The sequence below is a fragment of the Ranitomeya variabilis genome, chromosome 4 (genome assembly GCF_051348905.1).
Source record: "Ranitomeya variabilis isolate aRanVar5 chromosome 4, aRanVar5.hap1, whole genome shotgun sequence".
NCBI classification, from domain to species: Eukaryota; Metazoa; Chordata; class Amphibia; order Anura; family Dendrobatidae; genus Ranitomeya; species Ranitomeya variabilis.
Genome location: NC_135235.1, coordinates 500872445 through 500886252, shown reverse-complemented (window position 1 = coordinate 500886252; position 13808 = coordinate 500872445). Strand labels below are relative to the sequence as shown.

The 13808-nt window shown below is 47.9% G+C and overlaps 1 protein-coding gene across 1 annotated transcript; it reads left to right on the top strand.

Annotated features, from left to right (window-relative positions):
• Positions 1 to 4699: 4699 nt before the first annotated feature.
• On the top strand, positions 4700 to 11888 carry LOC143768098 (protein kinase C delta type-like). The gene is made up of 5 exons (XM_077256785.1): positions 4700 to 4976; positions 5762 to 6012; positions 6207 to 6269; positions 6436 to 6894; positions 11828 to 11888. Exons 1-5 carry the CDS (start codon positions 4713 to 4715, stop codon positions 11886 to 11888), a joined length of 1098 nt encoding a protein of 365 aa, XP_077112900.1. The 5' UTR covers positions 4700 to 4712.
• Positions 11889 to 13808: the final 1920 nt, after the last annotated feature.

Here is a 13808-nt window from a genome sequence, read left to right as displayed (position 1 = left end):
AAACTTTTTGGATTCTAAAATTTGGTCTATCACTTCTGTTTTATTACAGTATTTTTGACATGATGGAATCGCTCCAGGATTGTTTTGGATTAGAATGTATTCGCTGTGAAGTGTTGCTTAAATGGAAAATACTCATATGTAGTGTTGAGCGATACCGTCCGATACTTGAAAGTATCGGTATCGGAAAGTATCGGCCGATACCGGCAAAGTATCGGATCCAATCCGATACCGATACCAATACAAGTCAATGGGACTCAAGTATCGGACGGTATTCCTGATGGTTCCCAGGGTCTGAAGGAGAGGAAACTCTCCTTCAGGCCCTGGGAACCATATTAATGTGTAAAAGAAAGAATTAAAATAAAAAATATTGCTATACTCACCTCTCCGACGCAGCCTGCACCTTACCGAGGGAAGCGGCAGCGTTCTTTGTTTAAAATTCGCGCGTTTACTTGGTTACGTGAAGTCCCGGCTTGTGATTGGTCGCGGCGGCCATGTTGCCGGGACGCGGACCAATCACAGCAAGCCGTGACGTAATTTCAGGTCCTGCAGGATTTTAAAATTACGTCCCGGCGTTGTGATTGGTTGCGCCGCAGTCACATGGGCGACGCAACCAATCACAAGCCGTGACGTCACGGGAGGCTGGACACGCGCGTATTTTAAAATGCGCGCTTGTCCAGCCTCCCGTGACGTCACGGCTTGTGATTGGTTGCATCGCGGTCAACCAATCACAAGCCGGGAGGCTGGACGCGCGCATTTTAAAATGTGCGCGTGTCCAGCCTCCCGTGACGTCACGGCTTGTGATTGGTCGCGGCGGCCATGTTGCCGGGACGTGGACCAATCACAGCAAGCCGTGACGTAATTTCAGGTCCTGCAGGATTTTAAAATTACGTTCCGGCGTTGTGATTGGTCCGCGTCCCGGCAACATGGCCGCCGCGACCAATCACAAGCCGGGACGTCACGGGAGGCTGGACACGCGCGCATTTTAAAATGTGCGCGTGTCCAGCCTCCCGTGACGTCCCGGCTTGTGATTGGTTACGTCGCCCATGTGACCACGACGCGCCCAATCACAACGCCGGAACGTAATTTTAAAATCCTGCAAGGACCTGAAATTACGTCACGGCTTGCTGTGATTGGTCCGCGTCCCGGCAACATGGCCGCCGCGACCAATCACAAGCCGGGACTTCACGTAACCAAGTAAACGCGCGAATTTTAAACAAACAACGCTGCCGGTTCCCTCGGTGAGGTCCAGGCTGCGTCGGAGAGGTGAGTATAGCAATATTTTTTATTTTAATTCTCTCTTTTACACATTATTACATTAATGTTGTTTCGATACCCGATACCCGATACCACAAAAGTATCGGATCTCGGTATCGGAATTCCGATACAGCAAGTATCGGCCGATACCCGATACTTGCAGTATCGGAATGCTCAACACTACTCATATGTAACAGTTTGTCAATGGAAGCAGAAATATGGATAATTATTTTCACCAAAACAAATGTATTGTTTTTGTTATTGGCTATGTAGTTGATGAATGTTGAATATTCTTGTCATATCCTCAGTAAAACAAATGGTTTGGTAAAATTTTAAAAATTTTAAAGTTCATGAGCTTTTCAATAGCATATTTGGCAGCTCTTAATAGGTCTTCAACGGGCAGACTTTGTATAACCCACTCTAATTTATAGTTCCCTGAGGCACTCTGGCCTTCAGTCGTTACATCCTTACAACAGGGACCCCGGGGTTGTGTCTGTGGAGTAGCTGCTGGCCAATGGAGTGGGTTTATAGAGGATGGTCAATTAGCCGGGTCAAAACCAAAGAGGACAAGTATCATACAAAATCAGAAGTAAGAGATACAGTCAGGTAATAGCCAAGGATCATCTGGTGGTCAAGGCTAAATCAATCCAAGGTCAGCAACAGCAATCAAGCAAGCAGGGTTGAATAGCAAAGAAACAGGAGTTTCTAAGCAGGGTCATCATCCACTTATAGCTGGAAACGACCAACAGAGTGTTGGGAGTTTAAATAGGGTGTGATGCTGCCCCATAGGTCATAGTAGGGAGCTAATTACACCTCCTGTACTATTGTTCTCCAGAAACGCCCACACTCCCTGTATGGGCAGCACAAGTCCCAACACTTGGCTGGATTGAGGCTGAGTTGCCTAATCATGCTAGTGACACTGCCGCCTACTCACTCCCGGTCTCTGATATTGCCCCTTCTCACATCAGCAATTTTAAGATCTGTCCACAGATGTTCAATGCTCATTATAGCACTAGTGCCCCCTCTGTGCTCCATATAGCACAAGGTCCACCTGTGCTTCCATATAGTACTAGTGCTCCCTCTGTACCTCCATATAGTACTATTGTCCCCACTGTGCTCCATATAGCACACGGCCCCCTCTGTACCTCCATATAGTACTAGTGCCCCCCTGTGCTTCCATATAGTACCAGTGCCCGCTCTGTACCTCCATATAGTACTAGTGCCCCCTCTGTGCTCCATATTGCACAAGGGCCCCTATGTGCTTCCACATAGTACTAGTGTTCCCTTCGTGCCTCATTATAGCACTAGTGCCACCTCTGTGCTCCATATAGCACAAGGACCCCTCTGTACCTCCATATAGTACTAGTGTCCCCTCTGTGCTCCATATAGCACAAGGCCCCCTATGTGCTTCCATATAGTACTAGTGACCTCTCTGTGCCTCCATATAGCTCTAGTGCCCCCTCTCTGCTCCATATAGCACAAGGCCCCCTCTGTACCTCCATATAGTGCTAGTGCCCCCCTGTGCTTCCACATAGTACCAGTGTCCCCTCTGTACCTCTATATAGCACTTGTGCCCGCTCTGTGCTCCATATAGCACAAGGCCCCCCTGTGCTTCCATATAGTACTAGTTCCCCCTCTGTACCTCCATATAGTACTAGTGCTCCATCTGTACGTCCATGTAGTACTAGTGCCCCCTCTGTGCCTCCATATAGCAGTAGGGCCCTAGCTTTACTTGTATATAATAATAAGGCCCCCTTGTGACTTTGAATATTATTAGTCCTTGCTCCGTGCCTCCATGTAGTAACACTGTCTTCTCTATACCTGAGGACATGGATATTGTTATGTGTAATGTAGACCCAAGTGTCCGACTGTCATGGTATTGGTCAGAATTGAAAAATGGCTGGTCTGGCCCTGAATATAATATAACAGGCCAATATTCCAGACATAGACCAAGAATGTGAGTGGAAACAATCACAGCACGCACCACTGTGTCTGGTTTACGAACCAGACTAACCCATGGAAGTACCATATGGCTCCTCCTGTGCGGACGAGCACTCATTGCTGTACACATGGCTGGTTCTACCAGAAATAGCGCCACCTCTGTCCGGTGGTTGTCTGTAGTATTTAAATAAACCGGTGATACAAAACAGAAAAAAGCCATGGACAGGAGAGGTGCTGATTCTCGGAATAAAAGGTGTCTTTTTATCATCTTTTTACAACTTCTTTAATCTCTTCACAACCCAGGCAATTTTACATTTTTTCTCCTTTGTTTTTTTACTCTCCTTCTTCGAAGAGTCATAACTTATTTAATTTTTCGGTCTACATAGCCATATGAGGGCTTGTTTTATGCGTGAAAAGTTGTATTTTTGAATAAACTCATTTATTTATCATGTGATGCAGCGGAAAGCAAGAAGAAAATTCCAAGTGCATTGAAATTGATAAAAAAAAGTACAATTTCACAATTGTTGTTTAGTTATTTTTATTTATCATGATCACTGTATGGTAAAATTGACCTGGCTATATGATTCTTCAGGTGAGTACGAGTACACAGATACTTTTTTATTTAATTCTTTTAAAAAAATTGGGAAATTTGTAAAAAAAAAAAAAAAAACAATTTTCCTTGTGTCTCCCTTTTCTGAGACCTGTAACAGTTATGGTGTATGGGGCTACAGGCTGGCTATTATAGGAGAATTGTCAGCGATTGACAGCGGCATTTAACGGGTTAACTTAATAGCTGTGGGCAAAGCTACGCTCCACCTGCGGCTGTTAAATTACATGATGGCTGATTAAATGAGCCATCATCTGCCAAAAAAGATATGGGTCCAGACCCGGAGCACGCATCAAAATCAGGGACACGACATATGATGTAACTACATGACATGTCATGAAGGGGTTCGTGTATCGTGTCATCTGTACCGCAAACCTCCAAATGTGGAAGTGAGCGGCAACATCTTACTCCTTTATGCCCCAACGCCTGATGATGCCAGAGAGCAGGCGAAACATGTTGGGGGATTTATATGGGGGTAATAGGTGCGCACCACTGTGGTGGAATAGGCACTTGGGAGAAATGATAAAGGGAAATGGGACATGGAGGAAATATGTGATAAGAAACATAGAAAAACTAATAAAATTACCGACTTTACAATACAAAAATAATGTAAGTTATGAAATGGAACGATGATGAAACACATAGAGGGATTAATAATCTGATAAATAAACCACTGGAAGTCGCCATGAAGTTCTCTGCCGTTCCTCTGGACTCTAAACTGTCACCCATGATGCCCACATCACAGTGTATAGGGCAGAGCGGGGCCAGGAGCCGCTGCCTGGCAGGAGCCACCTGAGGGTTCCGTCACCTCTGACCTCTGGTCACCTGCACATGACCAACTGCCGTTTACTTTCAACTGTCGGCTGAAGTGATTGGACCGAGGTCTACAGGCGGGAAGAGATTACTGAGAATGGCGACTACTGGACGAGGAGAAGTGAGCGAGAGGAGCGAGGAGAAGGGGAGCGAAGAGAAGCGGAGCATGGAGAAGAGGAAGAGACAAGAGGACAGCGTGACCGGATTCAAGAAGATCACGAAGAAGAGGAGACAAGACAACGGATTGGAGGAGCCAACACCTGGATGCAGCGGAGACCCTGGATCATCCGGCCCCTATGCCAGGCTTAACATCAGCAGCTTCAACATCCACCAGGTCCTGGGTAGAGGCGCCTTTGGCAAAGTAAGGCCTACATATTTTTGTATTTATTTGAAAGCTGTTTCTATTATCTCCCCATGTATTGTTCTCTGTTATCAGCCATGTCTTTCTTTGTTATTGCTCATTGTAGTGTTTTTTCTGTGAGATGAGGTATAAGACATCACTTTAGTTAGGGCTAGTGTTGCTATAATGTGGTATTCTTCTATACTGGAGGGTTCATCTCCGGGGTCACAGCTGTAGGGGCAGGGGACATTTTTTTTCCCATGTCATCATCAAGTGTTTTTATTAAATCTAGAAAGATAAAGATATTTGGATCACATTAATGGCAATTCAAAGCATGACAGTTGGTGCTGATAGTACTCTATGTAAAGGGGAGGGAGGAGCTAAATGCAGGACTCCACCCATTCCTCTTACATAGAACATTATCAGCACCAACTGTCATCTCCTCTCAGTAATGTAACAGTCTGTCTTCACTGAATGTGAAGACTGATTTTACCCAGAAATAGAGAATTTTTTAATTTGAAAATCAGTCCTGGCAGAGAAAGAAGCAGATTTAGCTAATAAGATTTATTAGAAAATTGCTTATTTTCATGTGCATTATTGAGTTATCTGATTAAAATGACGAATATTCATTAAGACCTCTCCATAGAACATTGACGGAGCAGGCAGTGCATTGTGTTGATAGATAGATCTGCTCCTCTCCATGGTCCTGGTCACCAGCAGACTAAGCGACCACTCAGTTTTCACATGTGCCTTGTACACTATAAAATGCAGACACCTTCTAAGTATTCTCCATTTGTGTTTTTCAGGTGGTCCTGGCATCTGTCCCCGGCAGTAACATCAACGTGGCCGTCAAAATGATCAGAAAAAGGGACAATGAGGACACCATCTTGAGAGAGCAGCGGGTACTCCTGGCGGCCAGACACTGCCCATTCCTGTGCCACCTCTATGCCGCACACCAGTCTCAGCACAGGGCATATTTCATCATGGAGTACCTGTCCGGTGGCAGCCTGGAGGATTTGATCAAGATGTGCGGCTGCCTGAACATCGGCAATGTGAGGTGAGAAAGCAGAGAATGTACCTAAAAGAGAACTAAGAGAAAGGGAAAAAAACTGAGGTCAGGGTGCAGCTAGGGGAGCACTGGCATAGCATATATTTAGGGTGCTGGAAGCAGAAGGTGGGGTGCCATGGTATTTAGGGATTGCCAGAGAAGCATTTCATGACATTGATTCTGCACTCTGTTCTCTCCATCAGATTCTACACAGCAGAGATGGTATGTGGCCTCCAGTTCCTCCATGGACACAACATCGTCCACCGGTAAGCAGAACTTTCCTCCTTCTCTCTGACCCTTTACATGCTGTAGATATGGCCCCCGGCTTTCCTGGTGTCCTGCCACCTAGTCTACCGTATCTTGTAGTGACCCATTTTCCATCTCTTGTATCACTGGACAGATTTCTTATTTTGTTTTCTTTTTTCATTGCAGTGACATAAAGCCGCATAACATCATGTTGGATGCAGATGGCCACATCCGTATCATCGACCTTGGGGTTGCCCAAGATGGCGTCTCCTCCTCCAAAAACATCTCTGGAGTGACGGGCACTTTCCATTACATGGCCCCTGAGGTGCATCGTAGAAAACGGTACGCCGCAGCAGTGGACTGGTGGAGCCTGGGGATTGTGGTGTCCAGGATGGCAGCAGGACGATCCCCATTTTACAACGGCCCTGTCAAGCAAATGGCTTTCAAAGCCATCATCAATGAGAAGCCAAAATTTCCATCTTGGCTTGATGCTGACGTGAAACATCTCATCAAGAAGCTGCTGCGCAAAGACCCTCAGACACGCCTGGGTGTGAGTGGGAACATCCGAGAGCATCCATTCTTTACCACCATCGGCTGGGAGGATCTGGAGGAAAGGAGAGTAGAGCCACCATTTACACCATTCAGGCCAGTTCTGGAGAACCACTGCGGCGCGCCCCCACACCGCCGCAGGGCCGAGGGGTACCCGGAGCCGGGCCTCAAGTTCTCAGTCTCGGGGTTGTCACGGTGGCTAGGCCCGGTCCGTGGCCCTGTCCGTCAGTGGGGGACGTCCGGTGTAATAGGTGGTAGTAATGGTAGCGATGTAGCGGTGCGGTTGTGGGGTGTAAGTCGCGGTAAATAACGAGAACACCAGGTTGCAGTCTCTTTACCTCTTTACTGGAGATCTCTGAGTCCTCAGTCCAGAACACGGTTCACCAGGCTACGCAAGTCCGGCCGGTCCAATGGCACCTCCAGAGTTCTCCTCTCAGGTGGAAATCTGTGCCTTCCTTCTAGCGCTATGTGTTGTAGTCCTTCCCTGCTGTGCTCACGGAAAGTAACCCCACAACGGTTGTGTCTGTTTCTTAAGTTCCCTCACAACTCGATTTGATGTTCCTCTGTAATCCACCCCTTCCCTGTATTCAGGTTGGAATGGCACCCGTTTGTCAGGTAGGCCTGGAGTTCTTCCGGGACCCTAGAGTCGCCCCTCTCCCGCAATTGCCCCCCAAGACTTCATAGGTGATATGTGGTAGACAGCCCGCCTGAGACCGACTGTCCTGCCGCTGTTTGGAGTATGGCTTGAAGCTGTATTCTAATCCACTCCCTCGGCGTTCCGGCCACCGGTATTGCGCCTCAGCAGGGTGCTGCCTCTTTCAACAAAACCCCTGCTGGTATTCTCCTTCTGCTTGATCTCGTTTCTCACTCAGCACAATCTATCTCGCTTCTAGTCCTTTCTTGAGTCCCGCCGCTTCCAGGAGCCTGCGCGGACCCGTTACGTTCTTTCAATGCCAAGCCTCTGCCAGGATCCCACCCCTGGCAGAGACCCTACAGTCTCTCCCTTCACCACACCCCCTGCCACAGGGTGTTGCTCCGTTCAATCCCGTCAGCGTTCTCACTAACTTCCTGCCTGACCCCCAGTTTACCCACTATGGTGGGGAGTGGCCTAATGAATAGCACCCTTAGCTCCCCCCGGAGGCCCAGCTGTGAAACATATTGGTGTCTGTGATACCTGATTGGAGGAACTCCTTCGGTGCCATCGAACGTACCATGGCTCCCCTTAGTGGCGAAGCCACAGCACTGCAACGACCAGGACTCTGGGGCGCTGCACTCCCCCCTGGTTAAACACAGTACTCCGGGACTGGGAAGAAAAACAACAATACAGATTAGCAAAAAGACATACAATTTTGTTGAGTGCAAAACGATAAGTATACTTGAACAGGCTTCCCTTTATGGGAGGTGAGGACACTTTTAACGTTACAAACATAGTCAACTTTATAAATTACAGGCTATACATAACTCCTGTTACCCAACCGGGTATTCTACTTAGTGCAAATTCTGGAACAATAAATTAACATTGCCTTTAAGAAACATACACTCTTAGTTTACCAAAGGCCTTCCTATAATCACATTACAGGGTAAGGTAACTTCACATTCTCCTACTTTGAACCTGCAGGACCGCCTGTCCCTATGGCACCAGACCTACTGCCTCTCCTTTCTTTTACAGGACCGCCCCGTTCAGCCAGGGCCTACTGCCTTTCGCTACTATACATAGTATAGACATAACATTCCTTTCGTTTAAAGAACTCTGAGCCCGCTCTACTCGGCTCCTTTAAGGACTCACTCTCTAACCCCTACGGGTTCGCTTTCTGTCCTTAGTAACAAAGTAACTTTCTATGGGGACGCAGGGTTGACCTTCTATCCTCACCTTCATCATTACTTCCTTACTTTCAGCTATGCAGATCTCTATCTCTACCCCTACGGGCTCTCTGCATCTTTTCTTTCTGCAAAACATTATTTAGATTTCACATTTCAACAAATTCAACACATATAACTTAGCATGTAAAACAGTTACATTTCTTTTTCAAGCTTCATTATCACATTACTGTTCTGCAACAGTATCTTTCTCAAGTTCAATTTCACACATCCCCTTTAAGAGGGGACCAAGTCTTTCTGAGGTAGCTCGTCTTCTCAGCCTACCAGCCCACGCAAAGGTTCCGGTATGGTATCTTCGCAAAGTGTCTTTAACTAGAACCGGTAGAAAAGGTATCTTCACAAAGTGTCTTTGGCTCAAACCAATAGGGCAAATATCTTCGCAAAGTGTCTTTGGCTAAAACCAGTAGGGAGCACCTTTAAGAAGGTGCAAACTATTTACAAAAGAAAGTTCGAATCATGCACAGTCCATGATTACTGCAGTTTGTATAACTTTAAAACTTGTATAAACTTCAGGAAAACAACAGTGACCCCGGGTCAACAAAGGGGTCACCTTTAACCCTGAACGGGTCTAGCAGCAACTTGGAAGAACAGTAACTATGTACATTTAGCAGTAATATTACTTTACCGTTGAGATGTGGCCGGGGGTCTTCTCTCCGGCCTCACCAAACCAACAGATCGTTCTGGTGAGCCAGGGCGTCGTTCCGGTCCCAGCAGTGCCAGAATCCCCCGCTGGGAGATCCTCGTTGTCGGCAACCATACACGTTCCCCCGGGGCACGGTGAGGTCGAGCTTCTGATGGTTCCGCGGGACCGGGCTCTGCAGCTTTCCTCGCCGGAGTATCGTCTTCCGGTGCCCCTGCAGCAGCCTGGAAGGCAACGCATCGCTGCACGCCTCGGGCTATCCAGCCCGTCTCACCCGCGGCCCTCCTCCACCGCGTGTAGGTGACAGCATCACCTGGCTCTAAGTTGCAAGCGAACCTCCCGCTGCTTGGTTCCACCTCTATCCGATCCACACGGACCTGTAGTGGCTCCCCAATCTCCTGGATTATTCCCCGTCCAGACTGGGGATTGAAGGCCACCACTACACCCCAGTGCGACGGTGGGATCTCTGGGGGGCTTACCAGGTCAATCTGCTCGGCGGGCTGGGGCCGGCTCCGCCAGGCTGCCATCAGACGCCGGAAGTGTTCCGCATCCGGAATTATTTTCAAGTCCGGCGTCGGTGGTGTATCTTCGGACGCGGCCAGGTGGGAAGGAGCAGGGGACACTGGGGACAGGCGGATTTCTGTTGGCTGCCCCATCCGAGCTAGCACACGGGTGTCATTCTTTAGGCGGCGTGCCAGCTGTCGGGTCTCGGCTGCAGCCGCACACTCCGCGGACATCGGCGGAGGGGGTCGTCCCATCGGTGGCCCTGCCAAGGCCGAACCCCGCAATGTGGGCGCCCCTGAGGCTACCTCAGGCTGCGTATCCTCAGGCCGAGCCGGGTCAGCTCCGCGTGGTACTCTGGATGTCGCCATCTTTTTCTCCTCTTCCGCGTCGTCTTCCCGCGGTCTCTTCCGTGGGCGGCCCCGTCCCCATGGTCTCCACCCTCCGGCCAGAATCAGGAGGCGGACCTCGGCAGTTGACGGGCACGTCCTCAGGACACAAAAATACTTAGACTGGGCGGCCATTATTCTTCGCGCTCTCCAGCTCGTCTACGCCCACTCCACGCCCCTCTTCTCTTCCTGCACTTTCCTCAGCGCTGCAATGGCGGCGGATTTTGGCGGCAACTGGCGCAGCACAGTCTTTGTAATAAAGTACAGTCCAAGCACAACAAATCACAGTCTCTAGGCACACATGACCTGATTCTCCAGGCTTAAGTAGATCCTGTTCGTGACGCCAAGTCTGCGGCGCGCCCCCACACCGCCGCAGGGCCGAGGGGTACCCGGAGCCGGGCCTCAAGTTCTCAGTCTCGGGGTTGTCACGGTGGCTAGGCCCGGTCCGTGGCCCTGTCCGTCAGTGGGGGACGTCCGGTGTAATAGGTGGTAGTAATGGTAGCGATGTAGCGGTGCGGTTGTGGGGTGTAAGTCGCGGTAAATAACGAGAACACCAGGTTGCAGTCTCTTTACCTCTTTACTGGAGATCTCTGAGTCCTCAGTCCAGAACACGGTTCACCAGGCTACGCAAGTCCGGCCGGTCCAATGGCACCTCCAGAGTTCTCCTCTCAGGTGGAAATCTGTGCCTTCCTTCTAGCGCTATGTGTTGTAGTCCTTCCCTGCTGTGCTCACGGAAAGTAACCCCACAACGGTTGTGTCTGTTTCTTAAGTTCCCTCACAACTCGATTTGATGTTCCTCTGTAATCCACCCCTTCCCTGTATTCAGGTTGGAATGGCACCCGTTTGTCAGGTAGGCCTGGAGTTCTTCCGGGACCCTAGAGTCGCCCCTCTCCCGCAATTGCCCCCCAAGACTTCATAGGTGATATGTGGTAGACAGCCCGCCTGAGACCGACTGTCCTGCCGCTGTTTGGAGTATGGCTTGAAGCTGTATTCTAATCCACTCCCTCGGCGTTCCGGCCACCGGTATTGCGCCTCAGCAGGGTGCTGCCTCTTTCAACAAAACCCCTGCTGGTATTCTCCTTCTGCTTGATCTCGTTTCTCACTCAGCACAATCTATCTCGCTTCTAGTCCTTTCTTGAGTCCCGCCGCTTCCAGGAGCCTGCGCGGACCCGTTACGTTCTTTCAATGCCAAGCCTCTGCCAGGATCCCACCCCTGGCAGAGACCCTACAGTCTCTCCCTTCACCACACCTCCTGCCACAGGGTGTTGCTCCGTTCAATCCCGTCAGCGTTCTCACTAACTTCCTGCCTGACCCCCAGTTTACCCACTATGGTGGGGAGTGGCCTAATGAATAGCACCCTTAGCTCCCCCCGGAGGCCCAGCTGTGAAACATATTGGTGTCTGTGATACCTGATTGGAGGAACTCCTTCGGTGCCATCGAACGTACCATGGCTCCCCTTAGCGGCGAAGCCACAGCACTGCAACGACCAGGACTCTGGGGCGCTGCACCACCATCTGCAGTGGCCGGACCACACAGTCCTTCACCCCGTGGCCGGATTTACGTACGTGTCACCAAGCTGGGCCCGGTAAGTATCTCCTCCTCTGGGGATAACACTCATCAGGTGCTGTTCTCCCACTATGATAATCGTCATCATCCATCTTGCCTTTTTTCACTTTTTCTGACAGTGACTTTATGTTTCTATTTTTATTAGGTGGATGAAAAGATCTGGACTGTGAAAGAATCCACGACCATCTGGTGAGTGACCGATGTACACACAGGACACCTATTATGTCAGTACATTGTTTCTGATGTTATATAGCGGAATGTTTCATTATAAAGACCATTCCCCTAATATAACAGAAGATCCGGTAGTTAGATTTCCTGTCTTCCTCTTATGTCTTGCAGGATGAGCCCATGCCAACTGCTCAGAACTTCATGCCTCCTGACCCGTGCCTCATGTCTCTGCTGCTGTATGACACCTCGGCTGCCCTTCAACATCATCTCTCTATACCATCTTCATGCCGGACCACTGCCATTGCTGCCCCAGACACTTGACCTCCTGGGCTGGCATCTAACATCCCTCCAGCCCGAAGATCTTCTACCCCAGGAGCGGCCTGTGCTAAGTTTCCATCTGGTGAGTTCAGGAACAATAGTCGCACCTTTCAGTCCTGGGGCCGCTGAGCAGCAGCATGTAAGGAGCGGCCATTATCCCTGAACTCACCTTAGCACAGGCCTGGTAAGTATCGCACCCATCACACATCACCCACACAACATGATCAGTGCAGGTCCCCACGCTACATCATCAGTATAGGCACACACATAGCACAGTACATATCAGCACATAGATGTAGGACATAGATCGGCTTCTGATCCTGGGATTTAATCTGATCGCCATATTTGGGGTCTGGAAGGAATTTTTCCCCCTAATATGAGGACAATTGGCCCATTCCTCAAAGGGGGTTTTCGCCTTCCTCTGGATCTACACGGCCATAAATAGGTTTAGAATAAAAGATCAATAAGTAGAATCATACACTAGTAGCGTAAGAAACAAGTTATAATAAAATAAAAATACCTTAGTTTAAAATAAAAATTAGATCCAATGACTATAAACACTAATTAGACTAAGGAAATAAAACTTTTTTTTTTTTACTGGACAGTTACATTACACAGCTCAGGTACATTACACAGCTCAGGTACATCACGCAGGTCAGGTACATTACGCAGGTCAGGTACATTACACAGGTTAGGTATCAGTCTTTGATCTTGGGATTCATTCTGATCGCCATATTTGGGGTCAGGAAGGAATTTTCCCCCCTGATATGAGGATAATTGGCCGATTCCTCACAGGGGGTTTTCGCCTTCCTCTGGATCAACACGGCTCATAAATACATTTAGTGTGATAGATTAATAAGTAGGTGCATACTTTCAGAACATAATAAAAAAAAGTACAAAATAACCAAAATAAAAATTAAATAAAAATAAATAATAATAATAATTATTATTAATAAAATATTTATTAGTTAATGAAAAAGTTAGTTAAGGCAAATATAGGCATACATTAGTTTAAAGTCAATTAAAAGAAATAGTAAAATACTATATACCTTTTACTTTAATATCATCTGTTCAGTATCAGCCTTTGATCTTTGGAATATTCTGATCGCCATATTTGGGGTCAGGAAGGAATTTTCCCCCCTGATATGCGGATAATTGGCCGATTCCTCCCAGGGGGTTTTCGCCTTCCTCTGGATCAACATGGCCCATAAATACATTTAGTGTGATAAGCTAATAAGTAGGTGTGTACTTTCAGGGCATAAAAAAGGTACAAAAATAAGAAAAACAAACAAACAAAATAATTGTTAATAAAATATTTATTTTAATTTTTTAGTTAAGCCAAATATAGACATAAATTAGTCGAAACATGTAGAAATAATTTATTTTTTTAAAATTTTCACTTACATTTTATTACATTGGTGTCACATACACTCACTGGCCACTTTATTAGGTACACCTGTCCAACTTCTTGTTAACACTTAATTTCTAATCAGCCAATCACATGGCGGCAACTCAGTGCATTTAGGCATGTAGACATGGTCAAGACAATC